Source organism: Sus scrofa, chromosome 10 (assembly GCF_054392235.1).
Source record: "Sus scrofa isolate SSC_HxYL_T2T_F1_AM1 chromosome 10, Sscrofa_HxYL_maternal_Yorkshire_Landrace_v2.0, whole genome shotgun sequence".
In the NCBI taxonomy this organism is placed as follows: domain Eukaryota; kingdom Metazoa; phylum Chordata; class Mammalia; order Artiodactyla; family Suidae; genus Sus; species Sus scrofa.
The window spans coordinates 14,156,412-14,177,348 of record NC_139392.1 but is presented as its reverse complement, the minus strand read 5'-3'; the positions used below and the strand labels follow the sequence as shown (position 1 = coordinate 14,177,348).

The following is a 20,937-nucleotide window of genomic DNA, read 5'->3' as shown; positions in this document are numbered from 1 at the left end:
GGTTAACGATCCGGCGTTGCCATGAGCTGTGGTGTAGGTTGCAGACGCGGCTCAGATCCCACGTTGCTGTGGCTCTGGCGTAGGCCGGTGGCTACAGCTCCGATTCAACCCCTGGCCTGGGAACCTCCATATGCCGCGGGAGCGGCCCAAGAAATAGCAACAACAACAACAACAACAAAAGACAAAAAAGACAAAGAAGAAAAAAAAAAAAAAAAAAAAAAGAAGTGGCTTTGGGGGAGGTGAGCGTTCTCATCAGAGTTCTATAAACTGAGAGACTCTGACATCCGATGCGGGAACATGTCTCCCGCTCCCTGCATACAGTGGAGTAGTACTCAGCAACGAAAAGGGAGCCTCATACACACAGTCTCCAAAACGTGATGCTGAGTCGAAATTGCCAGACACCACAGAGAACCTACGTGTGACTCCATTCATACAAAGCTTTAGAGCAAACAAAACAAACTCTGGTAACAGAACTCGGAACAGTGTTTCTGGTGAAGACAGAAGGAATAACCAGGAAGTGGCATAAGGGGGCTTTCTCAGGTGACAGAAGAGTTCCATCTCTGACCAGGGCGGGCATTACGCCAGCGTCCACAGTTGTCAAAACTGATCAACCGATACACTTAAGATATGTGCATTTCTCTGTATATAAACTATACCCTAATTTTAAAAAGAGAATGCTTTCTTCTAGTTCTTCTAAAACTTTTTATCACCAAGAAAAGTGAAATAATTTTTGGTCTCTACAAAGTCCTCAGTATTTTATAAACTATATGACCATTGCACGCCAGCAGTACAGGTAAGTTAACCATGGAAAAAATATCAGAAGCACATATCAGAGAAACTCTAACCTGGGAAGGGAACGAGAACTGGCCACAATAGAGATTTTTCCAGGACTTTTCAATCTGAAAATGCTTTACGATAAATATGTTTTAAAGTCTTCTGCTACAGATTTATAGGTCCCATCTGCTGTGAAAGGAACGGTTGCTTTCATACAATCTCGACATATTACATAATTACATAAACCACATGAAGAGAAATTGTGCATATAGCCAAAAGGAGGCCACTGGTTTTGTACTTCTTTTTCATAAATGCTGCTCACTATCAATAATAGCAAACATAAGCCTCCTGTTTAGGCAGCCTCATTACAAATATATCTCTCATGTTTAATAGCAGAAATTCCTAATTTTACTAAAACCTTCTATTGAACTTTATAACTCTGGGCCTAACAGGGACACCTAACCAGCCTGCAGACAGGGAAAAAGGAATAGAGGCTTTACTTGACTAAGAAGTCAATGGATAAAACAGATATAATATTATTTCACTTGCATTTTAACAGGCTTCACACAATCCACCAAATAGGCATTTTCACTGGTTTCCTTTCTCTGATACTTTTTTGTCTCCTCCTTTTGAAGCATCGACCCAAGCAGTCACATTCACATGGAGTTTGCTGGATGCGAAGGTCCAGGAAAACTTTCTGAGCACTCACCTTACGCGGGCTATGTGCTGCGGCACAGGCTGATGCTGAAAATGGTCAGGCCACGGATGATGCAGGCAGAAGGATGGAGAGGGCTGAAGACAGCACGCAGTCTGATAAACAGGTGAATGGTTTGGACAGAGAGATGCAGAGTACTCTGAGTGTGGCTGCATGCAACACGAGGCCAAAGCGGGAGGTGCTGCAGAGCCAGCCTCGCGATGGCACTCTTGGTGACTGTCATGGCTAGTCAGAGGGTGATGGTATGGGCAAGGATGGCAGCATTGGGGTAACCTCTGAGGCGTCCTTTGGTTGTCTAAAGGCAGGAAGGATGATTTAACTGTGCCATTAACTTGCAGGCATCCGTTTGGACTCACTTTTGTCCTTGGTGCTTCTTTGGGTGCGAGCTGCTGGGCTGCAAGGTCTCCATCACAGGGGGTGAGGGGACCAGGGTTGGTAGTGCTGGTTGCGATGCTGCCATTGCTTAGAACCACAAAATCGTGGCTTCCGGTGCTCATAGCCATGCTCCAGTTTCTTGACCCTGCGAAAGAAAATGATATCCAGTCATCGAGTTATAGTCAGGCAGGCGATTCTGTAGAAAAGACAGGACAAGTATTTGAAGACAGCTCTGAAAACAAGGGCTCTTGCGGGAGTTGTAAAAGTGGCAGGGGATGCTGGCAGCACCTGCAACAGAATCAGGGGGCTCAGGCCTCCTCCCCCTCCTCCCCAGCCACTTCCCGCACCTTAGAACCCTCTCCTGACCTACTGGACATGAACTCCCCTCTCGGTGCCCTTCTGCTGTCCTCGTCCCAGCCACAAAGGTGTCAGTGAAGAAGGAGAACGTTTTAGGACGGGGGTGGGAAGGGGTAGAAGAGACAGGGGTGCCAATATCATCCTGCAACTTTCAACACTATTATGCTGGGCTGTTCTCATCTAAGAGAAGTGGGCAAAGTGAGGCCTCTGAGGGCACCTGGTTGTGTAGATTAATGCAGTGTGAGTAATCTTAAGAATATCTTGTGGCTCAGCAGGTTACAAACTCGACTAGTATCTGTGAGGTTGCGGGTTCACTCCCTGGCCTCGCTCAGTGGCTTAAGGATCTGGTGTTGCCCTGAGCTGTGGTGTAGGTCACAGACACCGCTCAAATCCCGCATTGCTGTGGCTGTGGTGTAGGCCGACAGCTATAGCTCTTATTCAGACCCTAGCTTGGGAGCCTCCATGAGCCGAGGGTGCAGCCCTAAAAAAAAAAAAAAAAAAAGAATATCGTATGTTTTTCAGAGTTCCATTGGCTCATCGGTTTAAGAACCTGACTAGCATCCATGAGGATGTGGGTTCAATCCCCAGCCTCACTCAGTGGGTTAAGGATCTGGCATTGCCGTAAAAAGAAAAGAAAAAAAAAAAAAAAAAAGAATATCTTATGTCTTTGAAAAATGTCAAGGAAATACGACTTTTCCTCTAAGTCACTCAGGTCATAGAATAAGAATAAGCAGGAGAAAATAAAAACTAATCAGTGAAGCTAAGAATTGTTGCAACCAAGATACTGGACACAAAAGTTTTAGCCCCTAAACCAATGAATATAATGCTAAAAAATAATAAACAAAAAATATGCCATATAAGCTGCCATGAACTCACTCATTTGTTTTCTATGTTACATCCTACAGGTAGCATTGCTTGCCCATGAGAAAAATAATACTATGACTGGGATTTCTTCAAGTGAGAGTTTTGCTCTTAAGTTTTCCCCTCCACCAAAAGGTCCAGGCCTCCAATGCAAAGGGAAAAAATAATGCTCAAATTACCAGGAGTATTTTTCTGTCCAGTCAAACAAAAGCCAAAGCAGAAGCAGACAACCTTCTTCCTTTCCTTAAACTATTTCCCACCCTCTGACCAACCAACAAACAAAACCTGGGAACCTAGTAAGACAGAATGGGTCATCACAGCTCTCAGTCTAGGAGGCGCAGCTGTGGCTCTGCAGGTTAAGGACCTGACTTTGTCTTGGTAAGGGTGAGGCCTCAAGCCCTGGCCTCGCTCAGTGGGGTAAGCATCTGGTGTTGCTGTAAGCTGTGGTGTAGGTCATAAATGCAGCTCAGATCCGGTGTGCTATGGCTGTGGTGTAAACCAGCAGTTGCAGCTCCAATGAGACCCCTGGCCCAGGGACTTCCGGATACCACAAAGTGTAGCCCTTAAAATTAAAAAAAAAAAAAAAAAAAAATGCTCTTGGCCTGTTTTAATCTATACAAGAAAGCCAACAAGAAAAAAAGAAAACATGCTTTGGCTCACTAACCCCTCTGGCATGGTATTCTGAGCAGACCAAAGGGCTTCTGGAAAAGCTCCCTCCTGTCTCTCCCCACCTCTGGCAGATGCACAGGTACCAGAAGAAACCATCTCTTTCCAGTCTGAGTACATTGTAAAGACAAACCTGGATCCTCATGGGGAAGGTTCCTAAGTCTGTTTTCACCCAATTTATAAACTACTCAACAGGGGCAGTTCTGAGCAGAAGGCCAGAACAACGCATAACATTTCACTTTGAAAACTAACACCCAGAAGATGCTCACTGTGCTGGGATGCAAATGTAACGTTACGGACTTATTTTCCTTTGGGATAGAGCTCCTCCAACACTCAAAACACACATACACAAATTCAGCTATAAAAATATCAATGCCACAAGAAATAGAAGAACTAATGCGGATGTTAAAGATGTCTTTATAAATTAGTTTAGTGGGAAAAACAAAGCATTTACAAATATCAAAGCATGGAAATCGAGTTAGATGCTACCCTCTCGCTGGGCCTGCCAATCCCAGCTTCCTTTCATGATGACCATTAAGAAGGCTCTTGGATTGGAGCACACACGGCTTTACTCACTCAGTAAACCACTCCTGGGTATAAATACCCACTATAAAATATTCAAATAATACACCCAACACAAAGTAGTTACATGTATTATCCAACTAGTGGGAAGACAGGGTAGATAAACTGGTAAGAGCCCTAAACTGACTGAAGAGGCATAGACTTCTCATCTTCTTCCCATCACTTTCTTAACAATGTGCCACCTCGGCAAGCTCGGCTCACTTGGGCTTCCCTTTACTGGAGGATATATCTTCCTTTCGTTGTTAAGGAAAGGAAAAGCTGCATGCAAAGGTTCTGAAAACAAGAAAACATCCTAATTAAAGGCCATCTAAAAAGGCACTCGACTTTTTAAAAAGTTAATGGAAAGTTAAGATGTTTATTTGCTTGGTTAAGTGAAAGTCTAGATAATGTAAGAAACAATCGCTTGATGAGATAAAAGTAGTCATTTCTCAGAATTAGAAGCTCTCGTTGTGCAAATACTCCCCAGAAATCACATGCTTTCCTTGCCTATAGCCATGACTCACGTTCCGGAGCCTTCTCTTCAGACCTCAGCCAAGCTACCAGAACGGAGGCGAACTGCTGGGTTAAATGGGAAAATCAAGACCTCCTCTCGGCCCCTCCATCAGGGGAGGAGGAGGACTTTTTCTGGCTGGCTGGTTTGTTCTTACATCCTAGTTTGGCTAACATCATCTCAGAGCGTCTATTTTTGGTATTCAATTCAATCAATCCTATTGACTAATCACAGCGAGCGGGTGAGTTAGGCTAGTGAGAAGTATCTTAACAAAAATCCTCAAAGTTTTGAAGTGAAACTGGGCATAAGACAGAGAGCTTATCAACCTCAGACGCTCATCAAAGCCCCCTGAAATCCTCTCTGGACTCCCCAAAATTCCATATTTCCCTGTCTTCTAATGGAATCTGCTTTTTCTCGGGAAAACAAAATGTTTTTCTTTGTGACAAGAATTACAACTGTCACTCCCTCTTATTTTTATTGCAAACGCATCATTCGTTTTGTAGTCACATAAGAGTTAAGTAGATTTCTGCAGGCTAGCCAAGGGACCTAATCACCATTTATAACATTTTTTTCCTCCAGAGTGGTAAAATGCAGTTCAAGTGCCAAATAACTGACTTACAAATGAATTTTTGGAACACAACTTGTTTTGTAGCTTGGAGATTTCTTGTAATGAAGTAGGTATGAGCGGATAGTAAAGAATAATTTGAACTTTGACCTTGGCTTGTATTTGAAGTAATAAGTCATGTGAGCGTTCCATGATTCAGTTTCTTTAATCATAAAATGGGAACGACCAAACTGACTTTACAAGTAAGTTGTGAATTGTAAATAAAAGATAATTAAAAGGCAAAAAGAAAAAAAAAAACTAGAAATTGTTCTAAGAAATGTTTACAGGCTGAGTTCAGTGGATGCATCTGCATAAGAATTCAGGCGACCAGGAGAATCGCCAAGTATCAATCTGAAGTCAAGAGGTGCCCTTAAGGCCACACAGACCAAGACTTTCTTTCTTGGGAACTGAACAAGAAAAAAAAGTTGGTCCGAGTCTCCAAGAGAACAGGAAAAGAGATGAGACAGAGGAAGATTCAACATCACAAAAAGGAACTATTGTGATAAATCTCACGCTATGTGATTATAAATGCAGTGATATTAGTATTGATGGTGGAAGTTTGAAATAAGTTTTGGATCAAATATAATTAACCACTTTAAAAGAGCTATGTTGAAATCACCTTTTCCCCCAGGGCCATAACACGCAGGGACTGCCAAGAGAAGGCTATTCTCGAGGCACTGGCATGAGGTGTGATGGGCCGTGGCCAGAGAGCTTAGCGTACTTCCTGTTGTTCATGACTACCGCATGCCAATATCAATACATCCAAAGCCACTAATCTCATACCCTCTACCTCACCTTTTCCACTCAAATTTTGATGTCCTAAGTGCTTTAGCCACTTTGGGGGTAGAAGGCTTTGGCCAAGGACCATCTTTTGATTACATTTTAAAATTTAAGTGATTTTTTTTTTCTTTGAGCCTCCAGTTCTGCACACATATGAATCAGGATGTGAATCAATGTCCATCTCACAGGATCACTATGAGAATGTAAAAATATTCGGAAACCATAAAGGGCTATGTGTATCTGCAGTGGAAGAATGATTATTATTGCTGATGGAGTGATGAGTACATAAAAAATATAGAACGATGCTTCCTAGTTTCAAAGCCAAAATTATGTTTTCAAATGGCATCAGAGACATCTGGAGCTTAGCAGACATGGCCTGCGTAGGTCTGAGTGGGAACGTTGACGATGTTAGTTACGAACGTTGAGAACCTGGGTCAAGTTAGTTACACTCTTAGTCTCTAAGACTTGGTTCTCAGTTCAATTTGTTTGAAATGCAAATGGGTGAGACCTTCTAAGAAAGCAACGCGACACCACGCATCAACTTTTAAAATACCCTCATCTTCGGACTTAAACTCTACTCGGATTTTGCCGTTTGGATGTACCTGAACAATGTGTAAATCTAAGCACCCACACAAAGATCCTGCCCACCGCACTGCTTGGAACAGAGAAAACCAAATGACCTAAACTGCCAACTTGGGGGGCGTAAATTCCCTCATATCCATACTTCGGGTATCCTCCTCAACAAAAAAGAATGAGTTCGATCAGGATTATTCCTAGGGAAAGAAGTCCAAAGCACATCTTGACGTCTGAATAAAACCTAGCTGCAGAACAGCTTTTTTATTTCATTAAAAAAGTGAAGGAGGGAGTTCCCGTCGTGGCTCAGTGGCTTACAAATCCGACTAGCATCCGTGAGGATGCAGGTTCAATTCCTGGTCTTGCTCCATGGATTATGGATCTGGCATTGCCTTGAGCTGTGGTGTAGGTCGCAGATGTAGCTCAGATCCTGCGTTGCTGTGGCTGTGGTGTAGACCAGTGGCTGCAGCTCCAATTCAACCCCTAGCCTGGGAACCTCCATGTGCTGCAGGACATGTGGAAAAAAAAAAAAGTGAGGGAGACACACATATACAGTTAGTATAGACATAGTAATTTCTAGAAGGCCCTAAGAAAACTAAGAGTTGGGCTGGGCCCCTTGGAAGAGTAGAGACTTTCACATTCTACTTCCTATGCTGCTTGCAGCTTTTATGACAAATGTGTCTTTTTCACGGTAATAACATATTAATAGAACAACATACAGCATTCCTAACATAGTGACTAGTAATGAACGAGAGATAATTGTTATTAAAATGCAAAAACAGGAGTTCCCGCCGTGGCACAGTGGTTAATGAATCTGACTAGGAACCATGAGGTTGCAGGTTCGATCCCTGCCCTTGCTCAGTGGGTTAACGATCCGGCATTGCCATGAGCTGTGGTGTAGGTTGCAGATGAGGCTCGGATCCCACATTGCTGTGGCTCTGGCGTAGGCTGGTGGCTACAGCTCCGATTCGACCCCTAGCCTGGGAACCTCCATGTGCCGCGGGAGCGGCCCAAGAAATGGCAAAAAGACAAAAAAAAAAAAAAAAAAAAAAAGCAAAAACAGAAACAAACTTATTTTATTAAGTAGTCATCCATTCACTGGATGCTTTTTTAAATTTGTTTATCTTCTAGTATATACATCTATTCTTTGCTGATTTGCTGCTTTATCCAATTATTTGACATAGAGACACAATATATCAAATAATTGGATAAAGGAGGAAATCAAAAGGGAGCTAAGGAGCAAGAACAGATGAATACAGACTATTCAGGAAAAGGTTTTCAATCTATCTTACAGCTTCCAAGGTTTGGGAAACATAAATCATTACTTGTTGGACCAAAGCTATCTATGAAACCAAAAGTACCATGACTTAGTTCATAAGCATTAAGCAGACAATGCAGAAGAGAAACACAGAAGCATTTCCGTCATGATGACATGTAAAGAGAAAAGTCATCAGAATTCATGTGATGGGAAGGTGCAAACAATTACATCCTACTCTAGTTTGGGGCTCAGGAAACCTACACCTATAAAATAAAAGGAAACTACTCTGCTTCAAAGACTAAAAGCAGTATCTCATGCAAAATGCTATCATAGTAGGAACTGTGAATTATGAAAATTTGATGCACCAACGTATTACATACCAAAATATGTTAGTGACACACAACTTATCCAAAGGATGGAATCGAACTATTTAGGTAGCTCAACATCTAAAAAGTGTTACAAAAACCTCCCAGTAGCTCCTTGGAATTGGAAGCCAGAGCTGTTAGTGTGGCCAGAAAACTGTCAAGTTAACTCTAAATGTACTGTTGAAGAGAATACGCAGACCTGTTCCAATTCCCACAGTACCACTCAGCAAGGCCATCACTCTCCAACACGCAGGGCTGAGCCGCCTAAAGGCACAACGTCTTGTCTCCATCAACACTTAACGATGGTGCCCCTCTTTGGGAGTGCCAAACACTTCCACACCCGATCTCACCTGAGTCCATCCCCACAAGAGCCCTCAGGAAAACAGGTGTGGCAGGCATCACCACTCTACTTTGCAAAAGAGAACCTGAGACTCAGTCTCAAATGCGAACGCCCAGAAGTCTGATGTGAATGTTCTGGAGGGCTTTCTGCTAGAATTTCCAGAAGGTCAGATAATATGTCCTAGAATAACCTCTGGCTTCATCAGACTCATAACTCCAAACTTCACCATAAATGGCAAGACTAGAGGAAAAGCAAGGATCTCACGTTGTATGTAGCCAGTCACCGTTTTCCGAAGCATGATGCTTCCTGTTAGAGTTTCACTAGACAAAACACTAATACAGTGTTGCTTCTCAAATGTATGCATCACTGGAGGATGTGGCTAAAATCTCGATTCTGAGATAGTCCATCGGGGGTGGGGCAAGAATCTTCCAACAACATGTGCATGATGTGGGTCCCTGGAACACACTTTGTGTAGGAGGGCAAAACCACAAACGAGGTGGGGAAGCTACAGGAGGATCAGACCAAAGTGATGTGCAATTCAAGCAGGGAAGTGATGACAGCTGACAGAGAAATAAAAACCCACTGTTCTAAATAAGGCAGAGAAAAGTAACACATTTTTATAGCGGAGGTACCAATTGATACCGAAGTTTAATTATGGCTTGTTTTCATGACTCTTAAACTGCTGTGTGCATAGAAATAACAACCAATCAGATGTTAATCTTTCTAATGCAATGTATATGGACCGAGCAATTTATTTTTTTTTGTTGTTTTTGACCACGCCTGCGGCATGTGGAAATTCCTGAGCCAGGGACCGAATCCGAGCCACAGCAGTGACCCAAGATGCTGCAGTGACAATGCCGCATCCTTAACCTGTGACATCACAAGGGAACTCCTGGATTGAAGCATCTTGCCCAGTTAACTGGGTGAGACCATCTCTTTCCCTCGGGCGGTACTACAAAGATACCTGAAGTCTCTTCTTCACGCAGGTATAAAGGTAGTTTGGGAAGTACCTGTATCCACTATGTACCAAACCTGCTTTAATACGCAAGGTTCCCCTAAAATTGCTTGATGCTCAGCCTAAAATGTTGGCCTCATTTCTTATCACTGGCACCTATTATCATTTAGTGCTATGGCCAGAGAAGACATCAATGAACCAAAGAGACTGACAAAGAAGAGTATATGTGAGGCATGTTCCAGAGTGAGACCATTCAAGCTGGACAGTACAAGGACATTTGCCCGGTTTTGTCTCTAGGAGTATATTTCCCTTCAAAGGGCTATGAAAATGGTTTTATCATCTCACTATGTCAAAGACTTTCCTTATAATAGCCTATGAAGATCTTATTAAACCCATTACAGAGAAAACTAAGGATGTAACTAATTCAAATCACATGATTGGGATTCAATCTCCGACCAGCATGTCTCTGAAAGTAAGGCTTTTTTTTTTTTTTTTTTTTTTGGTCTTTGTAGGGCTGCACCCATGGCATAGCGAGGTTCCCAGACTAAGGGTCCCATCAGAGCTGAAGCCACCGGCCTACACCACAGCCACAGCAATGTGGGATCTGAGCCACGTCTGCGACCTACACCACAGTTCACGGCAATGCCAGATCCTTAAGCCACTGAGAGAGGCCAGGGCTCGAACCTGTGTCCTCATGGATACTAGCTGGATTCATCAACTGCTGAGCCACGAGAGGAACTCCCTGAAAGTAAGCCTTTTCTAACCTCAAGATGCTTCTAGGGCAATGCCAAGTTCAACAGCTTTTATAGGACCACTAGAAGCTACTAATATAAAATTCAGTCTAAAGGTCCACATGAAACATAGCCTCTGAATTCAATCTTTCCCAAGACACTTTTAAAAGGTACAATTCCACATTCAGGAGTGTCAGAGACATATTTCATTGAATTAAAACAAGTGCTATCCACCCAGATGTCGTATTATGCAAACCTGAAAAGCAAGGCGATGGATTGATCATTGTTGTCATGCAGAATCTGGACTATTTCAAAAAAATGTCATGGTGCCCTGACAGCAAAATCAGTATCTTTAATCAAAGAATCAGGCCCTCTTAAGAAACTAAAAAGAATGGTCTTAAATAAAGAAACATAATCTTCTCCCCTTCTGAGACAAATTACATTTTCTTATTTTCCGTTGAGTTCATGAACTTTCTACCATTTAACTCTCCTCCGGTAAGAACACTTATAAATATCTTCACTTAGTCACCTACAAGCATTTTCTATGCTGCAAAGAACGCTACAGAAATAAGGTGTTATTGCTATCATTCCCCTTAATCATAAACTACAGTAAATTCGAAGCCCTTTTCCTAGAGAAACAATGCTGCATACATTTGAAAATCTATCCCACTAAACAAACACTTCATAAGAGCCCACTGGGTATTACTGTGCTTTCCATCACACCACGAAAAAAGCAACTGACTGAAATCTAGCAAATCTGCAAAGAAGGGACCACCAATGTCTTATAAGGGAAACCCCCTATTGCCTACTAAATTTGTATTATCATACATTTGTATTATCAAATTTGACAGAACACTGTAAACCAGTCATAATGGGGGGAAAAAAATCCAAAAAAATTGTATTATCAAGATAGCTTCACTTTAAGATAACAAACACCATCTTTGAAAATGAAACATACCTAGAATTTTCATATAACCTTTTAAAAGTATGATTTTATACAATAAAGGCATCCATAAAAATAAATTACAAATGCTTCCTTGTTTACAAAAACCATTCAAAATATTTACAAAGAGCTAAACGATACAGAAGAAAAATTAAAATTGACAGATACAGTTTCCCCCTCGACCAGATTCACAAAACTCTGTAGATCGATAAGAGTCAAACAGTAGGAAGACGTTAGCGTGTACGTGCCACAGCAAATCCGAAGACCCTGAACTTGGAAAGCATCCTTATTGTTAGACACAAGGTAGCTTGTCAAAGCTGTGATTTACACCCAGAGGAGGGCATGATGGGAATTTCTGGGCTGGGGAAACATCAGTCTCCTTTTTCTCATGTTTCCTGTTTAATGTACCTTTGGTAGCAGGTCTATGTGGGAAGAGAAATGCAGGTGTAAAAAAAAGTTTCTCTCTTAGAGTCTGGGATAAATGATAACATCCTTTTTCAGCATATACACTGATCTTCCTGAATATATATTTCAACAGCACCATCATTAGATCGTCATTATTAAAGTAGTTTTCAAAGATTTCTCTTCCAAATTCATCCACCAAATTTATCACACCACAAAACTTCCCCACTTCCTCCCACAGTAAGTGAGCTGTATCCATGGCAGCAATGCCCTTAAAAGAGACAGAGTAGTATATCCGTTTATATTTGAGTTCCTATCGCAGACGACTTCCAATTCTATTAAACGGCAATTGTTTCTTTTAACCCTAAGTCTGAAGACTTGTGTTCATTTGCATAACTAAGAATATACAAAATAAAAGTAGAGTTTTCTATATCAGAAATGTCAATCTAGGGAGTTCCCGTAGTGGCTCAGTGGGTTAAAAACCTGACTAGTATCCATGAGGATGTGGGTTCGATCCCTGGCCTCACTCAGGGTTTAGGATATGGCGCTGCTGTGAGCTTCGGTGTCGGTCAAAGACACGGCTCGGTTCCGGTGTTGCTGTGGCTGTGGTGTAGGCCGACAGCCACAGCTCCGACACGACCCCTAGTTCCAGGAACTTCCACAAGTTGAGAGTGCGGCCTTAAAAAAAATATGTTAATCTATAATCTTTCAAAAAAGTTCTAGAAGACAGTCTTCTGATAAGCTGTTATCTAACGCAAGAACCAGGCAGCCAAGACATTCACTTAGACTCTGCAGCAAGTCTTGAAGGAAACACAATAAATATAACAAATATTCGCAAAGCTGTAAGTCTATTACCATGGTTCCAACCCTTCCTGCAAATTAAAATCACTTCAGTTATATAAAAAAAATTTATAGACCCAGGGCCCTGGGCCCAGAGGTTGATTTAATTCATATTTTAATGGGGTGTGGGCATTAGCATTTTAAAACGCTCCCCAGATGATTTTAATGTACTCCTAGGGTTGAGGACCATTGATTTATTCTTTATTTAATTAATGCTGATCAATTTATAAGAGCAAGCAATTGCTACTGAAGAGTATTCAGCATGGGTTCAGGAAATATTGCTTGAAATGCAGAATAATGCTGTCTATTCAAAAACTCCACATTAGGGGTGTGTGTTATAGTATTTGGATTATCTTTACTTCTTTGGGGTTATAATGAAAATAGGTCTCATCTGTATCATATTTGAAGTTTACGGGGCGGGGATGAGGGTCCAGGGAAGAGGAATCCTTAATGAGACATGAATTTGAGAGACAAGAGTGCAGGATTCATGTGGAACAGTGTTGTGGGAATACAAAACAACTTGTCACATAGCCTCAATTACTCACGGATCATTTGAATAATGTGTAGGCTATGGCCAATTTGACTAATGAGCTTATTTAGCCCTCAAGAAAAATATATCCCCAGCACCTGGTCAATCTCCAACGTGAAGTCTCAAGCCTCTAGTAAAAGAGTAGTTCCCTAAAGTTTTGTGCCAAAAAAAAAAAAAAAAAGAATGAAGGAGAAGGAAGAAGGGAAGAAGATAGGAAGGAAAGGGAGTTCCCTGGTGGCTCAGCAGGTTAAGGATCTGGCATTGTCACCACTGTGGCTCGAGTCACTGCTGTGTTGAGGGTTTGATCCCTGGCCCCAGAACTTCTTGCATGCCATGGGCGTGGCTGAAAAAAGAAATGAAAGGAGGAAGGAAGGCAAAGAAAGAGGAAGGGCAAAGGAAACGAAAGAGAAAATGAAAGAAAAAATACTCCTGCTTCGGACGGCATTTTTAATTCTAGAGTCAGACGACCTCCAGACGGCAGGCTGCTCTCTAGACTCACATCCCCATGAAAACAGAATGAACTACAGGATGCTTTGGTGATAAACAGGACCCCCAAGAAGTGACGGATCTATCTTTAGGCCATAAGATTTCATCTGAAATTATCTGGCCTCAACTAAAACCGCAAAACAGGCAACTTTACAATCGAGCAGCCTCTCTGTGTGACTACAGTTCTTCCCTGGTAGAACTAGGATCATGTTACCGAGCTTACGGTGTGTTGCTGAAGAGATCGCAAGCACGTCTAAAGACACCATGAATGTCTGATACTTCACACCTCTCAAAACCTCAAAACTTAGCAGCTCAAAGGAAAAAAACCACCACCGAGATCAATGAAAATGAGAAAATACCACCTCCACGCATGGTGAGGCCCAAGAATGGGAAGGAATCTTTAAAACGTCTTCCGTAAAGCCCCAAACTGAGATCAATCACCATAAAGCACTTGAAAGCTGTTTGATTTACATGGTGACGTGTTGTTTCTTAATATCACACTCAGACGTATCCCACGAATGCTAAGTATCCGACACCAGGCTCCACTCCCCGCTGCTGTGTGAAGTTTGAGAAGTAGCAAATCAGATCTCCTAGAGCAGCTCCAAATGGGTTCCTCCCTGCAGGACACAGCGAATAAAGGCTCAGGGGTATCCTTTAGTCTACAGGCAACTTGAGAAACATATCTCAAGGCATCTGTTATGAGGCACAGTGCAAGACCTCCTTGGACTGAGAGAACGCTGAGATTTACTTGAAACTTAGAAAAACACCAAATTTTGCCTGTTATTCTTACTTGAATTGGATCAGTAAAGTAATTCTTAGCAAGAGTCTGGGTACATCTTTCATAAATCTTTTCCTCTTCCTTACTTAAATTACCACTATAAATGTTGGCCAATTCTATTTGCTTTCCTGAGTATGTTAGATGAGCTGAAATGACATTTATATTGTGCACGTGGCGTTCTTGTTTGCTCACAAAGGTAATGAAATCCTATTTTTCAGTTAAATGGGAGCATGTCCTCATTTGGCAAGCATATAATAAGCACCTAGTGTGTTCCCTGTGAGTCGTTTTCGTGGAATCGAGTATGTGAGCCTGAAATAAGTGAGCCTGTTAAATAGCGATTAAAATGATATACAAATAGAAATTGAGAGAGCAAAGGGCCATCCTCCGCCCCGAGTCCTATTTTTCTCATATACTTTAGCTGCTTTGTTTTATATTTTTTCCGAAAGGCTGAGAGGTTAAGCAGTTCATTTGTCTTTTGATCCTAAACACCCAGTTTTATTTCCTGTGTTGGGATGTGGTCAGAAATTGTAAGTTTTAAGAAATGAGAAATGTTCACGTAGCCAGTGTGTCAAGGCTGTCTGTCTACCACGGGTACGGAGCTGTAAGAGTTACAAGATTTGCACTGTTCGGATGCTCTGATCCAACCCCAGAACTCAAAGCAGTTAGAGTCGAAGGGACAGAACCGGTGCAGAGCAAACTCTGAAAAGCAGACGTCCCCCGTTTGCTAAAAAGGTTGAGTGATTCAATACAAACCAAAGAGACACCTGGGATTAGGCTGAGTGTCGGATGGAAGCTCCTTTCGGGGCAGTAGGTTAAGGATCTGGCATTGCCATAGCTGTGGCACAGGTCGCCACCCGCCTCAGGTTCAATCCTTGGCCTGGGCCAACGTCCACAGGCCCTGAGTGCAGCCAAAATTAAAAAAAAAAAAAAAAAAATGCTGGAGGAATCCGTTTTACGGTGTCGTTTCCCAGAGTGGAAAGGCTAACACGTATTTTCAAAACTGCTCCGTAGGTCAATCATTTCAGACACAGACAGTACCTGTTTTTTCATAATCAGTGCAAATAGTTCATGTTCCCAATTCTATGATTCGGGTCTAAGATGTAAACCATGTGAAGCATGAAAAGACACATAAAAAATACTCTGATTTCTGCATATACTAAAACAAAAAATGGATGAATGAAACATAGTCATCCAATAAAATACTCCAATACTCAAGATTTGGCAATGAAAGCATTCTAAGATAATTTAATTAAGAGATGTAATTAAAAAAAAATAACAGCAAGACAATTTTACCATTTTACAAAGTAGAAATGTGTCAGCAGACGTTAAAACCGTGCTAAGTAGTAAACCCACTGTCTACGAGTGGGAGGCTCTAGTGCAAGAGGTTATTTACATAGTTTCGTGACTGCCCAGCCATCAAAGGGAACTGGAGTTTTCTTAATTATAAATACTATCATCTAAAACGACCCTCTTATGGGTAAGAAGGACATATTCATTCTTTTTCTTTCCACAGGAATACTTGCTCAAGAAAATTTTAGCAAATTGTCAAGCATGACCCATATTTCTTACATTAGCACTGAAGAAAATCATTTATGGTCAGTCAATGATTGGCATGAAATACTTCAGTTTTTGTGAAATCTTTATCCAGTTGTTTTTTTTTTTTAATTTTACTTTTTTACGACAAAACATACAAATATTTCACAAGTTAAACTAGTCTGAATTTTTCTACCAGGCACATAGAAATTATCCATTCTAATTTTAAGCCAAAGTAAATATGGCAAATACATTTCAATTTCTACTCTCCCTAGTAAATCCCACTGTCATGTAGTTCTATCACTGCCACAATTAAAATGAAGGCAATGCACCAACATCTAAGCACCTCAAATACAACTTGGGGCGTATTGCGAAATACGTGTGTGAAACAAACATCGATTAAAAACTAAACTTGCTGTGAAAGCTTAGCTCCCAAGTGGATAACTTCACACAACTCCTCTTTTTGTTAAGCTGCAAGATGATAGTATCGTACTATTTTCTTACAGCAGTTAATTCACAAAAGTGACTAAAGCGATTCATACAATTCTGCCTTTATTTTTCTACCAGCTGGCAATGAGAAAAACACATATTTTCCAAATTCTCTGGTATAGATAGCGATTACAGAAGAATCTTAAAGCATAAAACAGCTAAACAGCCTTAACCAAAGCTTGCTTTCCAGCTTCACAAAGACAGCACATCTGAATAAACCTTCTTAAGAAACAACTTACCTTACCTTACTGTGCTAGACTCTCATTCAAACTATTTCAGATTTTCAATGCATTCAGGTGCCGTTCAAAGTTTACAATGAAAAACAACAACAGCCCTGTGAGCTGTAATTTTAAATCCAGTCTAGAAGCACAGAGCAAAAGTTCAGTTTTAAATAAATTCTCCCCAAATAATAAAATTCACAGAAACACAAGGAGAGGTATTACCTTTACGGTAAAAGAAGAAAGGTCCCTGGCTCGGGCTGGTCTGCCAATGACTGCAGCGGCCACCGCCAAACTGGCCACAGTAACACAGCACAGCAGAGAGCCACAGACCGGAGACGCAGGCGCGGGACAGACTGAATGACAAGCCCATGCCCCTTGCTTTGAATTAGGCGTGTTGGGGGCTGGAACTTTCCCTGCTTGCTCTCCTATAGGACAGGAGAGTTTTTCTCCTACTTAACCCCTGGGGGCAAAGTCTTAATAATGGTAACAGCTGGCATACAGAGGGGCTTCATCTCAGCACAGGGTCAGCAAGCCAGGATATGAAGGTGACATGTAATTTCTAGCCTTTTCCTGCTTCTACAGGGAAATTGCAAGAAGGACTGTTTTCAGTTATAACTGCCTTTGATCGTTTGCATTTAAAGTTAGTAGATTAAAGCCATGCTAGCTGATAGTATTTGCTTGCTTAGCCTAACTTAAGTGTTAGAGATTCAGTTTTCTGACACATAGGGCTACTGCATTTAAACGAACACAAATAAACACCAATCCGTGTTTATTTCCAAGTTCCGGGGATTCCTGGGTTCTTTCACAGATGGCTCTTCAGACTCTACTTTTAGGGCAGAAAGTCCATAGTTTTTAAGAGGCAGAGTCTTCTTTTTTTAAAAGGAAAGTATTATTTAAAGCAGTTAGAGTGTTTCTCTTTAATTTTCCTAAACAAAACAGTTCATTAAATGAATTTGACACTGCTTTTTATAAAGCTCTGGTCCTGCTGACGCCAGTATTTAAAATTCCACAGCCACCAACACATAGAAACATTACAAATACCTGCAAACAAGCGCTTTAAATTTACAAGTGACATCCACTGGCAAATAAGTGATCATTTACTGGATCCACAAACTCTAACTTTTCATGACTTCTTCAATAAAAAATGTCTAAACAACTTTTAATAGGCTATACTGAGAGAAATTTCAAAATTGAAGAAGGTAACACACAAGCAATCGAAGAAAAAAAAGACTAAATTGGGGTGTCAAACAACAACAACAACAAACTTTTGTACATCACAGAACATTATCCATAAAGTACAAAGAGGAGCTCGTGCTGTGGGAGCAACAGGATCAGTCGGCCCCTTGGGAACCTCTGGCACTAGGGTTCGATCCCCAGTCCGGCACAGTGGGTTAAGGATCTGGTGTTGTCGCAGATGCGGCTTAGGTCATGACTGTGGCTCCAATCTGATCCCTGGCTGGGAATTCCACATGCCATGGAGCAGCCAAAAATGACAAAAAAAAAAAAAAAACCACCAACAGCAAAGCAAATTGAAAAGGAATTCTACAGAATGGGAGAAGATATTTGTAAAGCAGGCATCTACGAGGCTAGGAACCATAATATATAAAAAGCTTACAACTCAACAATGAAAAGACAAATAATCCATTTTAAAACTAGGCAGTGTTCTGGAATAGAGATTTTTCCCAAAGAATGGCTAATATGCACATAAAAAGATGCTCAGCATCACTCATCATTAAGGAAAGACAAAACCACAATGAGAGACCACCTGACATCCACCCGGACAGCTATAACCAAAAAAAGCAAAGAAAGGAGAAAGGGAGGGAGGGAGAGAAGCAGGAAGGAACAAACGCTGGCGAGGGTGTGGAGGAGCCAGGGCCTCGCCAAGCTGCTGGCAGGAATGCAAAATGGGGGAGCCACCATGGGAACAGTCCAGCGGCTCCTCCAAAAATTAAACAGAGCGTTACCACATGACACAGCAAATTCACCCCCAGGTCCTCATTATTTGTGGATTCTGTATTTGCAAATTTGCCTACATGTTAAAAAATTATGTGTAAGCCCACATAATCCTCATGGTGTTTCACAGTCATTTCGACAAGCACAGGCACAGGGCGGGGAAAATTCTGGAGCCTTCCAGTACACAGGCTTGCAGGTGAGGATGAACAAGCTGACACGCTGTCTTCTTGCTGCAGCTCTCACACTGAAAACAAGTGTTCCTTCTGCAGTTTTCTTTGGTGCCGTACTTTCCACTTTTGTGTGCTTCTTGGTGGCAATTTCACTGTTTAAAATGGCCCTGAAGGGTCACGTGCAATGTTGTCCAGTGTCCCTAAGCTCACGAAGGCTGCCATGTGCCTTAGAGAGAAAATGCATGTGTTAGATAAGCTTCACTTAGGCCTGAGTTCTGATGCTGCTGGACGCGAGGTGAATGTTAATGAATCAACAATATATACATTAGATAAGGTAGCTTCACACAGAAACACACACAAAACAGAGTCATGTTCTGATTGGAAGTCGAAACGTGGCCAGAGGCTGCAAGAAACCTAATCCTGTACTTCCCTGTAGAGTGGTGACTCAGTCAGGCTTCACTAATGCAGTGTTTGGAGACTTCGTAAACATACCTACCACGAGGAGTTCCCGTTGTGGTTCAGTGCTTAACAAATCTGACTAGGAACCATGAGGTTGCGGGTTTGATCCCTGGCCTCGCTCAGTGGGTTAAGGATCTAGCATTGCCGTGAGCTGTGGTGTAGGTCGCAGACACGGCTCGGATCCTGAGTTGTTGTGGCTGTGGTGTAGGCCGGCAGCTACAGCTCTCATTAGACCCTTAGCCTGGGAACCTGCATATGCCACAGAAGCGGCCCTAGAAAAGGTAAAAAGACAAAAAATTAAAAAAAATTAAAAAAAAAAACCAAAAAAACCTAACACGAATGAGGAGAATCAAGTGTATATGCCCACAAAGACTGAAAATATATGTTCCTTAAAAACCTGTAATAATTCTTCACAGCAGGGTTATTCACGACAACCCAGGAGTCAACTAGAATGGCCCTCAGAGGCACATGAATAAATAAACTGTGGTCCGTGCCCAGAATGGAGTATTACGCAGCCCTGAGAAGGAATGACGCACTGTTACCACTTCACAGATGGACCTGAAAGCACATGCTAAGTGAAAGCCAGACACAGAAGGCCCCACTTTGTACAATTCTGTTTATACGAACTATCCAGAAGGGTCAAATCCATAGACACACAAAGTAGATCAGTGGTTGCCAGGCGCTGGGGGCAAAGACAGAGGACAAGGAATGGCTGCTAATAGGTATGTGGGGGGTGATGAATATGTTCTAAAATTAGGTAGTGATGATGGCCACCTAACTTTGTGATTACACTGAAAGCCACTGAATTGGACACTTTAAAATGCTGTATTTTATGGTGTGTGGATTTTATCTTGATAGAAAAATAAAGAAGGTATAAAATTCTTTTTTATTTTTTTCTTTTCAGGGCCATACCCATGGCATATGGCGGTTCCCAGGCCAGGGAGCCGCAGTTGCCGGCCTCCACCACAGCCACAGCCACGCCAGATCCAACCACGTGTGCAACCTACACCACAAGCTCATAGCAATGCTGGAACCTTAACCCACTGGGCCAGGGATCGAACCCGCGTGCTCATGGATACTAGTAGGGTTTGTCTCCACTGAGCCGCAACGGGAACTCCCAAGGAAGGTATGCCATTCTAGGCATGAGGCCAATGGTTCTCAAACTTGAGAGTACATTGGACTCTCCCAGAAGCCCTGGGAGGTGGCAGGTTGCTGCATCTCATTCTGGAAGGTTCTGAGTCTGAGGGAATGGAGGGGCCTGAGCATCTCCTTTTCTGAAAAGTCCTCAGAGGACGCTGACCCTTCTGGTCTGAAACCCACATTGTGAGACTCAGTGTATTACAGATGATGCATGGGCTTCCAAAGGGCAGGAAAGGGACCCCTCACTGCCTTCTAGAAAAGAGCCACTAGGAGGAAAGGCAGGAGAGGGAAGGAAAAGGAGAAGCATTTACTCAAGTAAATACATTGACAGATTCGGTCCCTGAAATCTTAGGGAATGCTGAGTTCATGCCACATGTATCCAAAGGCTCTAATTCCTAAAAATCCCCCCAAGGGAATGAAAGAATTGACATGAAAACAAAGGTACTTTAACATTCTTTGATCATCTGAATAGCACTTTGGTTTAGTTTATTAAGACAGCAAATCCCATTTCATTGTGCTTGTTTCCGCAAGAGAGGCAAAGTTTCTGGGGTTGTGAATCCCACAAATT

General features: G+C 42.0%; 1 protein-coding gene across 15 annotated transcripts in view; it reads right to left on the bottom strand.

Annotated features, from left to right (window-relative positions):
* The window catches only part of DISP1 (dispatched RND transporter family member 1), a 1,033,384-nt gene that overhangs the window by 54,137 nt on the left and 958,310 nt on the right, over positions 1-20,937 (bottom strand). For 4 of the 15 annotated variants that reach the window (XM_021064351.2, XM_021064353.2, XM_021064350.2 and 1 more), the window contains one exon: positions 1,484-2,009. The exons of 1 other annotated variant lie outside the window; for it this stretch is intronic. In XM_021064351.2, the coding sequence (XP_020920010.2) occupies positions 1,484-1,992 (509 nt within the window). In that variant the 5' untranslated portion in view covers positions 1,993-2,009. Of the gene's footprint in view, positions 1-1,483; positions 2,010-4,833; positions 4,869-16,869; positions 18,997-20,937 lie in introns of those variants that run through there. 10 more of the 15 variants (XM_084979159.1, XM_021064358.2, XM_021064357.2 and 7 more) reach the window with 5 other exon arrangements.